This window comes from Schizophyllum commune, assembly GCF_000143185.2.
Source record: "Schizophyllum commune H4-8 unplaced genomic scaffold SCHCOscaffold_12, whole genome shotgun sequence".
NCBI classification, from domain to species: Eukaryota; Fungi; Basidiomycota; class Agaricomycetes; order Agaricales; family Schizophyllaceae; genus Schizophyllum; species Schizophyllum commune.
In genome coordinates, this window is record NW_026089549.1 from 871,429 (window position 1) to 884,732 (window position 13,304).

The 13,304-nt window shown below is 57.3% G+C and overlaps 4 protein-coding genes across 4 annotated transcripts; all 4 read right to left on the reverse strand.

Moving 5' to 3' along the window:
• Window positions 1–370: 370 nt before the first annotated feature.
• SCHCODRAFT_02681126 (uncharacterized protein) lies at window positions 371–4,581 on the reverse strand (the record flags this gene model as incomplete). The annotated part of the gene is made up of 7 exons (XM_003027779.2): window positions 371–1,927; window positions 1,981–2,015; window positions 2,068–2,227; window positions 2,578–2,714; window positions 2,859–4,254; window positions 4,310–4,344; window positions 4,398–4,581. The coding sequence occupies 7 exons, from the start codon at window positions 4,579–4,581 to the stop codon at window positions 527–529; spliced, it is 3,348 nt and encodes a 1,115-aa protein (XP_003027825.1). The 3' UTR covers window positions 371–526.
• A 175-nt stretch (window positions 4,582–4,756) lies between these two features.
• Window positions 4,757–8,234, reverse strand: SCHCODRAFT_02640828 (DEAD-domain-containing protein). Its single transcript, XM_050346173.1, has 13 exons — window positions 7,953–8,234; window positions 7,778–7,901; window positions 7,594–7,725; window positions 7,394–7,548; window positions 6,916–7,344; window positions 6,721–6,848; window positions 6,412–6,605; window positions 6,137–6,258; window positions 5,911–6,080; window positions 5,628–5,857; window positions 5,379–5,562; window positions 5,147–5,325; window positions 4,757–5,093 (listed from the first exon to the last, which is right to left on the reverse strand). Exons 1-13 carry the CDS (start codon window positions 8,166–8,168, stop codon window positions 5,008–5,010), a joined length of 2,349 nt encoding a protein of 782 aa, XP_050197960.1. The 5' UTR covers window positions 8,169–8,234; the 3' UTR covers window positions 4,757–5,007.
• Window positions 8,235–10,212: 1,978 nt separating this feature from the next.
• SCHCODRAFT_02640840 (uncharacterized protein) lies at window positions 10,213–11,135 on the reverse strand. The gene is made up of 3 exons (XM_003027781.2): window positions 11,079–11,135; window positions 10,930–11,026; window positions 10,213–10,720 (listed from the first exon to the last, which is right to left on the reverse strand). Exons 1-3 carry the CDS (start codon window positions 11,085–11,087, stop codon window positions 10,440–10,442), a joined length of 387 nt encoding a protein of 128 aa, XP_003027827.2. The 5' UTR covers window positions 11,088–11,135; the 3' UTR covers window positions 10,213–10,439.
• Window positions 11,136–11,585: 450 nt separating this feature from the next.
• On the reverse strand, window positions 11,586–12,408 carry SCHCODRAFT_02640844 (uncharacterized protein). Its single transcript, XM_050346174.1, has 3 exons — window positions 12,184–12,408; window positions 12,029–12,134; window positions 11,586–11,798 (listed from the first exon to the last, which is right to left on the reverse strand). Exons 1-3 carry the CDS (start codon window positions 12,198–12,200, stop codon window positions 11,691–11,693), a joined length of 231 nt encoding a protein of 76 aa, XP_050197961.1. The 5' UTR covers window positions 12,201–12,408; the 3' UTR covers window positions 11,586–11,690.
• Window positions 12,409–13,304: the final 896 nt, after the last annotated feature.

Sequence of the window (13,304 nt, forward strand, 5' to 3'; positions counted from 1 at the left end):
CGCAAAGCCCTCGGAAGACCGCCGAGGAGGCCCTCCCTGGGTCACTTTCGACGACGTAGCAGCTGAGGTGGCACTGTTGAGAGATATTCTTCGATGCGTTCTCTCGCAACATCGAGCTGGTATCGGTGCTGCACACTTCACATGGAATAGGCGGGAGAGGCGTCGGAGGCGCATCAATCAGTCACATCGGCATTTGCCGGAGTCACATCGAGAATTGCCACAAAATCGCCACAAAATAGCAACTCGGCCGGCCAAAGTAATACAACAATTCATTATGCAACGTACTTGGCTTGCCATCCCAGTCAGTGTGGCACGATATCTTTGGAAGATCGATAATCCGTTTGAGTGACCCGGAGGAACATCGTCTTAAGGAGTTTGGACAGACATTGTTTTCTCTCTCAAGAGTCAAGACCTAATACCAACGCGATACTATTCTACGCTCAACCTCCTCTCGCCGCGCCAGACGCCCCATCCGCTGCGTTCCCCTGCATTCCCCTTCTGTCTGCTGCTTCATGTACCCATCCAACTACGTGGCAGCAGGAGCATCACCACCTATGTTCCAATATAGCGGTCGCTGGCCGGACGTCAGAGACCTGACTAGGTTCCATTGTTCACTCCCCCCATCTTCCTCCAGTGATTCCCACGTAACCCATACCCATGCAAATGCCTGATTCACCGTGACATTTCCAAACGCCCGCCGCAGAAATTCGACGACGTCCTCCGCGCGCGAGATCCCGCACGGTGCGGCTATCGCGATAATCGTAGGTCGATTGAACGGATCGGCGGGCGTTGACGGGAAGGGCGGGATGGACGAAGCGTCGAACTGCAGGCAAATTTCCTCGATGTCCGGACAGAACTTTGCGATGGATGCGAGAGTCGCGAGAGAAGCGACGGCGGGCTGGGTGGTCGGGATGAGGTCGTAGGCGAGGCACTCGAATTGGCGAAGTTCAGGCCAGGCCTGCGCAAGGCGTTCCCATTGCTCGTCCGTGATGTGTATATCGCCAGACGTGCCAAAGCGGGCGACTCTGAGACGAGAGAGCTTGGTGAGAGGCGCAATGTGATCGAAGAGCAACGGAGGGGTTTCCCCACGTCGGCCTTGCAGAACCTGCCCCTCGATAGCATACTGCGTTAGGTAGACCTCAAGGAGGTGCTCTGGGTCGCAGTGCTGCTGGAGCGCTGTCGCTAACGCATACCAGGCCGTGGGAGCCTCAGGTTTGAAGGTCACGACCGTGATGCTTTCCAATGCACGCCCGCCGCCAGACTCAAGGATAGCTACCGCGTCCTCGTACCGCAGGTTTTCGAGTTCGAGCTTTCGCAAAGCGGGAAAAGCGTGTTGATGGTACTTCGGAGGGTCTCCTTGCAGTTTTTCTACGCTCCAACTGTCGATGCTCATCGTCAGAGAATCCAGAGCAGGCAGCGTCGCAAGGCCTTCCATTGTCGCCGAGAAGTTAGAGAACGGCAGGGAGAGCGTGACTTTCGTCAGAAGTTCGCAGCGAGAGAGGCATTGAACTAGGTTTAGTTGCGCGCGCTCGTAAGTTACGTCACGGTCCTTGTCGTCCCAGCTGCGGCGATCCGATCCGGTGAAGCTGGTGATCTGCGAGCAGTGATTCAGAATGCTGACGAAAGCAAGTGAATCTTTTAGCTCGAGTTCCTGGAGGTCATGCGGGACAAACGCTCGAAGGCACTCGACCTGACCGGCTATAAGGTTATCACACCAGGGTTGTTGAAAACCGGACAATCGTCCTTGTTCGCCGTGGAAGCAGAGCCGACGCAAAGATGGCAGAATGGTGGTGGAGGGCGGATAGTTGGCAACCCTGCCCCAGATAGGCACCGGAATTACCCCCAGAGAGAAGTTCTTCACGAAGGGTGAGATCTTGGATACAGATGCCCAATCGTCCACGGTCAAGGGAGTTTCGATGATAGGGTGCTGCAAAGGAATGTAAGCACAAAAGACGAAAAGCCACCAAGGAAATGACGGACCTGATACAGGCCCACATAATCTTCGACCTTCGTGCCTGCATCGAGCAGTCTATAAGCGTTCACTAATGATGACGGCTCAGGGCGCACCTTCCCATGCATCCGCTGGCATGAGATTGAGAATGGCGTCGAGGCCATTTATATTCTCCCAAATAAGCGGGGTCGTCGAGTCGTAGCAGGCCTTGCTAGCCAATGCGACGTTGATTAGGTCGCTCTTCTCCAAGTCCTCGTATATCAAGTTATGCAGCTCCTGTGGGAGACGAAAGAAAGGCAGTGCTTCGACGGGGGATGAGGACATGTTTTGTCGATTTTGAAGAGACTAGCGGTAGGAACAGGGATGGGGACAACGAATGGCGGCGGCGCGAAGTCGCCTTTTGAAGACAGTGTTTATGTTTCGGAGTTAGATCACTTGACAGTCCGCACAGAAGAACGAAGCGCAGCGAACAAACAGAATCAGGACCATGCTGGCGCGGTCAAGAGCGACACACGCAAAGGCCAGACAAAAGTGCAGCATTGCCGGTCATAACGACAAGAGCGAGCGCCGGTTGAAACTAGCGGAACTTTCCGCTGTGACCTATGTCCGTTACCGTGACAGGCCACCCGCTCGTCCTCCAGTTCTATGTCAGGTTCGCCCCATGACTTCGCGGCTCGCGTAGATCCAGAAGCGCTAGCATCGTCTGCGTCTGACACGAACTCTGTCTCAAGCCTCAGACTGAGGTTCGCTTGAGCGCTTGAACCTGCGTCGACTTGTTCGGCGCAATAAACTCGTATGTCGCATAACATGAAGCTCTATATCCTTTCTACGATACAAATTAACCTCCCACATACTACCATGTGCCATTCGCTCGAGTATGTCTATATCAGTCTTCCCAACTACGGACCCTGCACATTAGAAGCCTGAGCAGCCTCGTCCCATACCATGTCCTCATTTGGTTGCGGTCGCTTGCCAGACGTCAGTGACCTGACTAAATCCCATTGCTCTTCCCTCCGACGGAGCTGCTCATCTCCTATCTCATTCGCTTTGTCGAAGTAAAGGAGATTGACAGTGACATTCCCGAATGCCGACCGCAAAAATTCGACAACGTCCTCCGCACGGGAGATCTCGCACGGTGCCGCTGCTGCGAGACGCACGCATCGATTTTCGGACCCGTCAGAATCTGATGACGGCATGGGCGGGATGGTCGACGCGTCAAGTTGGACGCAAATCTCCTCGATATTAGGGCAGAACTTCGCAAAGAAAGCAAGCGCCGCCAAGGACAAGACTGGCTGGCCGGCCATGTCGAAGTCGTAGGTGAGGCAGTCGAGCCGACGAAGCTGAGGCCAAGACTGCGCCAAGTGCTCCCATTCAGCCGGCGTGATGCGGATTTCGCTGGACGTGCAGAGGCAGGCGACTTCGACGTTGGGGAAAGCGGTGAGAGGCTCGATATGTTCGAAGCTGAAAGGCGTGGGGTCTCTGGGCCACAGAGCCGGGTTCCGCTCGTACGTGCATGTGGTGAACATCACTTGGCGAAGGTACTTTGGATCGCAGTAGCGCCGCAGGGCTGTTGCTAGCGCATACAGGGCTTCGGGACCCGTCGACCGCGCAGTTGCGACCGAGATGCTTTCCAAGGGTCGCTTATCACCGGTCTCGATGATGGCTGTCGCGTCCTCGAGAGTCATGTTGACCAGTTCGAGTTCTCGCAGAGCAGGAAACGCGTCTTGAGCGTACTTCGGAGGGCGACCATACCATGGCTTGCCCTCAAAATCGCTGAAACCAGCCCTGACGATACATAGAGCCGGCAACGTTGAGAGGACCTCCATCACTACCGGGTGGCGAGAGAACGGCAGGAGGAGGTTGACCATCGTCAGATGTTGGCAGCGTGGAAGGGACTGAAGCAGGGATTCTCGGGCATGCGCGTAGAAGGCGTCGGGTAGGCTTCCGCTGTCTTCGATAGCAAGACTAGTGATTTGCGTGCAGTGATCCATGATGCCAGCGAGCACGAGCGAGTTCTTCAGGATGAGTTGCTGGAGGTTGGACGGTATGATGGCCTGGAGGAACTTGAGGTAGTCGGCGAGCAGGTCACCTTGTCCCCTAAGAAGTAAGAGACGCTGCTGGTCGTCGAGGAGGATAAAGAATTTGCGCAAGGATGGCAGAAGAGTGGCAGGAGGGGGACAACCGGCAACCCTTCGCAGGATCGTTTGCGGAATGCGATCTAGCGAGAGCTCCTTGACGAACGAGGAGAGCTTATAGGCAGGCTTCCAGTGATCGGCGGTCAAGGGGATTTGGTCGGCCGGGAGCTGCGGGAAGAGATGAGCATGAGAAAGTCGTCAGTCACAGCAGGTGCAAACGTACATTCTCCAGTTTTCCGTAGTCCTCAACGCTCATTCCTGCAGTTGATGGTTCATAAGCCCATGAGCGACGATGCCATCACTATACGCACCATTCCACGCATCCGCTGGCATGAGTTTGAGGAGAGCGTTGAGCGTCCAGACATAGCTCCAGAGAACTGGATTGGCAGAGTCGTAGCAGGCTTTGCTGGTCAATGCAAGGCGAGCCAGGCTGTCTTGCTCTGCGACATCGCAGATCGAATTGTGAAGCTCCTGAGGGAGGTCGGAGAAGGGCATTTCTCGTTGAGAGGCGGAGATGTGAGCGCAATAAGAAGCAAGGCGTGGGTGGAGAGGGAAACGGGGGGAACGAGAAAGCCGAGTGAACGCCTTTTAAAGTCGGTGTTTATGTTTCGGAGATGAATCACCTGAGTGCCACTCGCTGGTCAAAGCCACATTCCACAGACCTGATGCACGACAAGATTCATGAATACGCAAAAGGCGCTGCGACAACGCCGCGTAGCGAAATGAACGCCAGACAAAAGCAACATTCCAGGCGATGCAGTGGCTTTCATGATGAATGCACGCGCGCTTCATTTCTGCTATATTAGTTCGAGCCCTTTGTCTGTGCATATAGATGAGTGCACTACTTGCCGAATGTGGCTGAAGGTGGCTTGCAAGGGCGATATTCGCAAGGGCGTGAATGCGTCACATAATACTACCTAATCATGACGGCTGCTTTCTTTTCTTCTTGGTATGAACAAGGTCATTGCGCGCCTCCGATTTCTTGAGCCCGATGAGCGACTCATTGCCTGGCAAGAACCATCGTTAGCCATTGCTGAGAACCATCCAAGACAACACGCACTCTCTCCCGCCAATAAGTCGTCAACAATGGGCCGACTCCCCGAAGTGATATACTTCGTCGACACGCCACGAGCGACCAGTGGCTGAGCTAGCAGCTCTTTGAGCTGCGCCTTGAGCGCTGCCGTCTTCGAATTTGCCGCCTTCTTCTGTCGCTTGCTCGGCGCTTCGCTCTCCGAGTCGCTAGAAGAGCAACATCAGTAAACGGTGCCGCGCACATGATAGCCCGCCCTTACGACATGAAGTCCGAGTCGAGCTCGACCTCCATCGCGTCCGCGGCCTCGCGCATCCACTTCCGCTCGTGCTTCTCCTTCTTCACGCGGTGCTGCGCCGTATCAATCTGCTTTGCGAGCTGGATGCGCGCCTTGAGCTTGTCGAAGAGGCTGCGCTCCACAGGGAGCTCGGGTATGTCGTCAAATTCTACAGAGAACCGAGCGTAAGCGTAAGCCCCTTGACGACCACCGATCCTCGACTAAGGAACTTACGCCTCCCGACGCTGTTGAGCAATGAGCGCGCCACCTTGCGCTCATCCGGCGCGCACATGAGCATGCTGAAGCCCGCCGCGTTGGCGCGCGCCGTGCGGCCGTTCCGGTGGATGTACGCGTCGGCCGAGCGCGGTATCTGGTAATGTAGGACGTGGTCGACCGCGGGTATGTCCAGTCCGCGCGCGGCAATGTCCGTCGCGAGGAGTACGCAGTTCGGCGTCGACTTGAACCTAGTGGATCATGGGTCGGTAGGTTCCGCTACTAAGGTATACAAGGAACTCACCGATCCAGGTTTTTCAATCGTTGCCTTTGCTCGAGTTGGGAATGGAGGGGGAACGCTTTGATCTCCAGAAGTTCCATAAGGGGTAGTAGACGCCGGATACCGTCGATGGCGGAGAGGAAGACAAGCGATCGCCCAGGGTAGCGCAATAGGAAGTAATACAGATACACATCCTGGATGAACACGAAATGTTAGTTGTACCTCGAAAAAAAACATTAACCAGACGGACCTTATCCGACACCACACACTCAACCTTGCTCTCCTTCAGTGTAGAGACCACGCCGCCCTTCGGGCTCAGGTCGATCACTTCTGGTTCTTCGTCGCGGAAGTCCAGACGCATAAGAAGGTCATCTAGCGGGAAAGTTAGTCGCTTATGCGGTAAACTTAGCGGACGATCGGCAACGCCTAACGACCGAGCAGCAACACCAATCGCCTGAGCGGCTATGCCACGGACAACCAGCGGACGCCCATCCGAGCCAGTTAAAAATTTGGTGGCGCACTTACCTAGCGTCGAAGCAGGCGCTGCGCGCGGCTTGCGACTCTTCCCGGGGGCCTTGCGCTTCTTGAGGTTGCGCTGCAAATCCTTGCTGAGGGTGGCCGAGAAGACGAAGGTCTGAAGACCGTCTTGGATGTTCTCGTCGTCATCTTCGCGTTCGTCCTCGACTTCCTCGCCAACTTCGGTCTGGATTTGGTCGTTTCTGGTGGTGAAGAGTTGGTCAGTAAGTAGGAAGGGGAGGCGAGGACAAAGGGGTGGGATGGGAGAGGAGGGAAGGATGGCGGAAGGAAAGAAGGAATGTAGAAGGAAAAACATACTTGTTAGCCCTAAGCGTTAGCCGGAGGACGTTGTCGAGCTCGGCGAAATGACCGGCTTCGATCATGCGGTCCGCCTCGTCGAGGACGAGGAACTTCAGGTTCTTGATACTCCTCGCAAGGTCGTCATCCTACTCGAAAATTAGCATACCAGACCACGCATTGCCATATCACAACCAGCATATTTCAATTGCATACCTCCTGGATGACATCCCACAACCGCCCGGGCGTCGCCACCAACACATCCACCCCGCGCCCCAGGATCCGCTTCTGCTTCTGCAGTGACATCCCTCCAACGAGCGCGGCAACGCTGACCGGAGGAGGCGGCTTCTTGGCATTCGTCTGCGCATCCGAATTCTTGTCACCCTTGCCACCCTTCTTCCCCTTCTTCGCCGACTTGCTAGGCGCGTCAGACTTGACTTCAGCTGCCTCGGGCCTGCTTTCAGGCGCCTCATCGACGGTGTTGAGACACGCGTTCAGATGCGAGGACACTTGCAGTGCAAGCTCGCGCGTAGGTGCGAGAATGAGGGCGCGGACGGGGCGCTTCTCACCGGTCGTGGACTTGTGGGGGTTCTCGAGGAGATGGTGGAGGATGGGGAGACCGTACGCGAGGGTTTTTCCGGAGCCCTGATACGAGTTGAGAGATGTGCTGATGTGAAGTAGAACATGAACGCACTGTCTGAGCGACACCGACGACGTCACGACCAGCAAGGGCGGGGATGAGGGCGGCGGCCTGGATGGGTGTCGGTTTGAGGAAGTTGCGCGCTTGCAGTGTCTTTAGTAGTTGGGGATGCAGCGCGTAAGGTTCCCATTCCTCCAATGATGTGGGCGCTGTGGCGGTCAGAATTGATCGAAGGCGCAGAGGAGAAGGCTCACTATCGAGCGCGTTCGGCTCTTCGTCCACAGCTAAGCCTGTCTGGGTGAACGGCACCCATTCCTCGTAATCACCCTCAGGAGTCACCTCGTGGTATTCCGAGGATCCCTCCTCGAGTCCCTCGAAGTTAGGCGCTACATCAAGATTGAGAAGGGCGTTCGGAAGGATGATGAGTCTCGAACTGACCTTCGCCCAACTCTGATGGTGACGGCTCCTGATCGGCGTCCTCATCATCCTCCATCTCCTCCTCTAACCCGCTGATCTCCTTCATATCGAAGTCGCCTTCGTCTTCGCCCCCGGCGCGTAGGACCTTCCTTCGTGTCAGTCCTCCCCCTCGTCCATACCCGTCAATCACACTCACATTGAATCGCGCGACTCTTCCCCCTTCCGTTTCCTCGTACACCACCTCCACATCCTCCACCTCCTCCAGTTCCAGGATACCATCGTCGCCGTCCAACCCCGCGACTACCGGGCGCTTGACAGTCTTCCAGGGCAGATCATCTGGGTTTTTGTGGACAATCTTCGTCTTTTTGCGCGAGCCTTCTGCTTTCTTCGACGAAGCCTTGCGCTTTCCCATTTTCAGCGAAGTAAGGGCCGCAAGCAAGGAGGAAGAGATTGAAGTTTGCTGAACGCGCCAAACAAGCAAGCTGCTTCGTGATCGGTGGATCAATGACGATCGGCGGACGGGACGCGGACCGGGATTCCTTCCCACGGGTGATAGAAAGTCACAGTTGAAGTTGAACTTGATCATGGACATTTGTCACCGCGCGCGCCTATCCTTGCAACCTTCCCAGCTTCTCCTTCCCTAGCGTGTGCTGTCATACCCATGTACGTACCCTCACATTCACCGACAAACCTTCACCCAACCGAGCCGACTCGTAACTGGTTCACAGCGCGCTCCCCATCTTCTTGATCACCGACCAAGTTCACTGGTATAGCGCCCGATATGACAGCCATCGCAAGGCTCCCTTCCCATCCCCCGCTTCCCCACACCTATAAGCTCGCACCCCCGGCTTCTACCTGCCCCGCGCAGCGCGTCTCACGCCATCTCGCTCCCTAGTCACCCCCGTCCCAGTCATCCGACACTTACTGCCCCCGCCGGACCGCCAGTGTGTGTCCAGTTTCGCCCCCATTTCTCCCTCTCACTCCTCCCCCCGCAGGCGCAGTGCCCGCCGCCGCCCGACCTGCCATCCCTGTCGCGGATCCCAGCTTCTCGCCGCCACGCCCTGTGGGTCCACCGCGGGAACGCGCCCCTCGCCATTCAATTCATTAGCGCGCCCGATATCGCGTCGCCAGCCGTGGTCCCCCTTCTAATGCTTCATGACTGCGCGCGTCGCACGAAGCCTACGCTCATGACGCGCTAGGGAGGATCAACGCGGGAGGCGATAAGCCCGAAGACGATACGCTTGTGTGGCTGGGAGGGACTCGAACCTAGCTCGCCGGCAGACTTCCGAAATAGCTGGCGGCGAACACTGATTCTTTCCCTCCCAACGGGCTGACGGGGCTCCATCTCTTCACAGCAAGTACCCAGCTATCCTATTCAGTCGACAACCGCAGTATCAGTATCACAAGCAAGAGATAGTACAACAGAGAAGAGAGAACCCAGTCCGACGTCGGATCGATACATGTGCGGGCGAGAAGGGGACCAAGATTCAACATCGTGTGTATGGCGGGAGCGTCCGGGGATAATACTGAAGAGCAGCGCCGCAGATATGGCGTACTAAGTTATAGGGTCCCTTCAACATGCGAGTAGGGTCCTGAAGATATGGTACCGAGGCGCTGAAGATATCCAGGGGCCTCGAAGATATGGCGGGAACGTGTCCTATGCGAGGCAAGGTACGGCACCGGCGTACATGGAGAATCCTGGGCAGCGCGCGGAGGTGGCGCTTCGCGCTGCACTGCGCAAGGTACGTCGTGAGTTCCTCGGTCCCTCGATATCGACAGGGTACTCACCGAGGTTTACTCAGTGCAGGCGCTTCTGTTTCTGCTCAGTGGATGTTGACATGCCTTCCGAGCTGCACGTGAAAGCGCGGCCGCATATGTATGAAGGTCACGTAGAGGAAGCCGGGGATGATTGTATGGCGCTTGTGGGCGTCTAATGCTCAAGGCGTCAGTCCCTACTGTTGCTCGCGCTCAACCTCGTCAAGGACGCGTCGTCAAGCGCGCAGTGCCCTTCCCCTCCCCCTCGCGCGCGCCGCCCCTGACCATGACGAGGAACGTCCTACTCACGCGTCACCCTGGGCCCTTGCAAGCTGTCCGCGCCGTCAGCCACGACGCACAGGTACGAAGCCTACCGCAACTCACTGGTATCCGAGCGGCATGATGGCAAGAAGAGAGCAACGAGGACCTGCGATGCCGCCACGCCTGGGCTGCACGCCATCGGGCCCATCGTCACCGGGCTCATCGACCGTCAGCTTGGCAGGATGACATCACTCCCACGTCCGACGCCGACATCAACAAGTCGAGCCGCCCCACCGCGACCGAGCCGACGGACGACCCGCGCCTTCCCCCCGTCAGCCATTCATTTTGCTTGATGAACTTCCAGTTCTGCGGCGAACCGGTCGATGGGCGCACAGATGTCGTCCAGCCACCTCGATAGGGCGGCGGCGTGGGGTGCGTGCTGGCAGCTTTATCCATCCGATAATCCATCTGTGTATCCCGACTACGTACAGAACTCCTCCAGCGTATGCTACCGATATCTTACAACAATAAACCTTGCAGGTAAAAATACAGACTTCCATCGTCCAACACCAATACAGACCACGTTCGAGCAGCCACGTTGTGCAGGGCGGTTCCGAGCTAAGCCCTTGAAGGGGCACTCACGGACAGGCATTCAGTCGTCGTATCTTCAGACGACGTCCGCCGGCGAGTCAAGCTTGGGGAGGGGGACGTTGGGAGGTCCGTTGATATCGCCCTTCTTCGTATACGCGCGGCCGTACGCCTCACGGCCGGGAGCAGGCTGCATGCGACGGCGCTCGGGGGATGGGTCGTCCGACGCGAGGAACTGGGGGATGGTATAGTGGACCTTGCCGCGCTCCTCGGCCGTGACAAGGTTGGGAGGAACGCGAGTCGTCGGCGCGCCTTCGAGCATCACATTGTTCCGCCCGCCGTACTTCGAGACGAACTCGTCTGCAAGAAAAGCGTGAGTATGCGAGTGATTCTGCGGCGCACTTCGAGATAGCACGCGCGAGGGAAACGCGGGAAAAGGCGTGGCTGGACAAGGCACCGAGGCTGCTACATCATTATTGCGGACGGCGAACAAACTCGCCCGCACGGAGGAATGCAGGACGCAAGGAAGGACAATGGAAGGGCGCGGCGGAGATGAACGTGCGACTCACGAGTGTTGCGCGTTCCATTGCGTTTCTGGACGTGATGTTGGCTGTATATCCACGAACCCAGCAAGAGTGCAACGGCCGAACCGCCTACAACAAATGCCTGGAAGTACGGATGATGAGCACGCGTAGCACGAGAACAACGGAAGACGCACCTTGCCCATCCCTGAGGGAGGAGCTCCGGCTCCGGGCGCCGACCTAGGAAGCTGACCCGTAGGGACGTGCGACATTGTATAGGAACGCTGGATAGAGTAAGATGGAGAGCGATTGATTTGTGGCACGCTCGCAAAGACTTCGAAGTGGGCGGGAAAAGGGACGATGATGACAGAAACAGTGTTTATATATGCAAGCCCGAAGGCCCCAATCCGCGACAGGTAGTGAGACTAATGGACTTCCTTCCGAGCAGCTGAACACGCAAAACGCCTCCTAAACTGTCGATGGTGATGGCAGGAGGGCGCAGATTCATACGTCACGGGGGTATATGGCGGCACGAGACTTTCACGGGACATACGGAGGCTCTCGTAGTTGAGGTTGTTTTGGTTCGGTTGACGCGGTTTGAGACGCGCGCAAGGGTCTGTCACTGAAGATATTGAGCGACGAGGGCACCGCGCGTGTTATGCAGATGCGCGCGAGCCGATTGCAGCGCCCGTCTTGCGACGGGTCATCGACGCGCGGCCATCTGGTCAACGATGCTTCACTGAGGCTGGAGGAAGGGCCTGAGTGGCGATGACTTGAGCTCGATTGCTGGCTCAGAAAGAGCTGCTGGTTCACAGAACAGTCGCGGCGGCGATAGGAGATGTGGAAGAAAGCAGGGATGCATTATCATTAGGGATTTGCAGCTCTTGCGCGCTCTTCGCGTATCTTGGCGGCTTGCTCTGTGATGCACGCGTCAGCACTGCGTCGAAAGGCATTCCTGCTGATGAAAGGAGGGCGCGAAGCAGGACAGACAGACTGCGCGCGACATGTCACGCGTCATAACGGCATCGCTAGTGCCGTCGTTCACGATCCTCCCGACCTGCTCAGCGCCGCCAAGTCCCCTCAGCGCCCGTCAAGTCGTCCGATGCAGCCCGAAAGCCTCCAAGAAGCAGGAGATAGGGCAGCTCACCAGCTCGGAACGCCTCCAGATCTGCCTTGCGGCGCGCGTCGACAGATTGCTTGGCTTTGTACATGACGCCGCCAGCCACTGCGAGCACGGCGGAGAAAGTCCACAGCTGCGATGGAGGGTCAGGTACGCGCTGAGAAGCACGGCAGGCCACGCACCATCCGCCGAGGGCCATTCAGGGCTTGATTAATCGCGGAGAACATTGCGGCTCAGTCGGACTCGGAGACAGCGAAAGCTTGGCTGACCGGCCAGAGACGCAGTTTGTATCCAGATACACGAGAGCAGCAGGCGCTACGGCGACGACGGGTCCGTCCTTGACGCTGACCGCAACAGAGAGACCGCAGACGCGCCGCCGGTGACTGGTCGTGGAAGTTCGGCAATCGGAGGCGAATCAACACCCACAAACAAGGACCTGCTCAATTTCCGCCGGTCGCGCCCTGGAGGATCCTTGTGAGTCACGCTCATCTTCCAACGTCTATGCTTCCGCCCTTTAGTGTGCCTCCCTTGTGCGTCTTTTCGCGCTCCTTTGCAGGCCGTGTCGATCCCGAACTCACCGGAGACCAATATTGAACGGGGCCAGGTCGCCCGGCACCGTTGCACGTGCATTTGCATGTTCAACTTGGACCCACCTATCGGGGAGGCACTCGTCCCGCGACAGATCGCAGCCTCTCGTTGCCTCCCTCCTCGACATCCGCGCGCTATTCTTCCACGCGCATATGTCTCCCAACCTACGCCTATTCGACTCTTTCCAGCTGCCCTGTTTTCACGCCGAATTTGCGCGCTCTGGACTCTCAACGACCGGCTCACCTCGCCGGTGTTGTAACGTGCCCGAGGTGAGCCTACCGCCTCCTTTCTTCTCCCCGACGGCACCGCTCTTTGTCGTCCGCTTCGAGTAAGCGTCCTCCTGCTCGTGCCCTCCCAAGTCGTCCCTGTTTCGCTCTCTATTCAGTCTTTGTACACCTCGGCTGACAGATGCAAGATCGCCCTCCTCGTCTTCGAGCTCTATCTGCGCCGAGGCCCTTTCAAAGTTCGACATTCCCTCCCTGCGCAGTGCTTACCCCGTACCCGAGCCTCCCCCGAACCAATTCGTCCACCGGTTCGCCAAGTCATCTTGTCGACCGAGGACCGCAGCCTCTTCACGATGCCCTCTGTTACTTCCGCTCGTCGCGAAGGCGGGAGTTCACTGTCAATTTTCCAGGAACCCTCTCCTCTACGCGCCCCGAGCTCCCACTACCCGCCGACCGCCCTGGAGACGTATTGCGATGCGGGGGCGATAGGC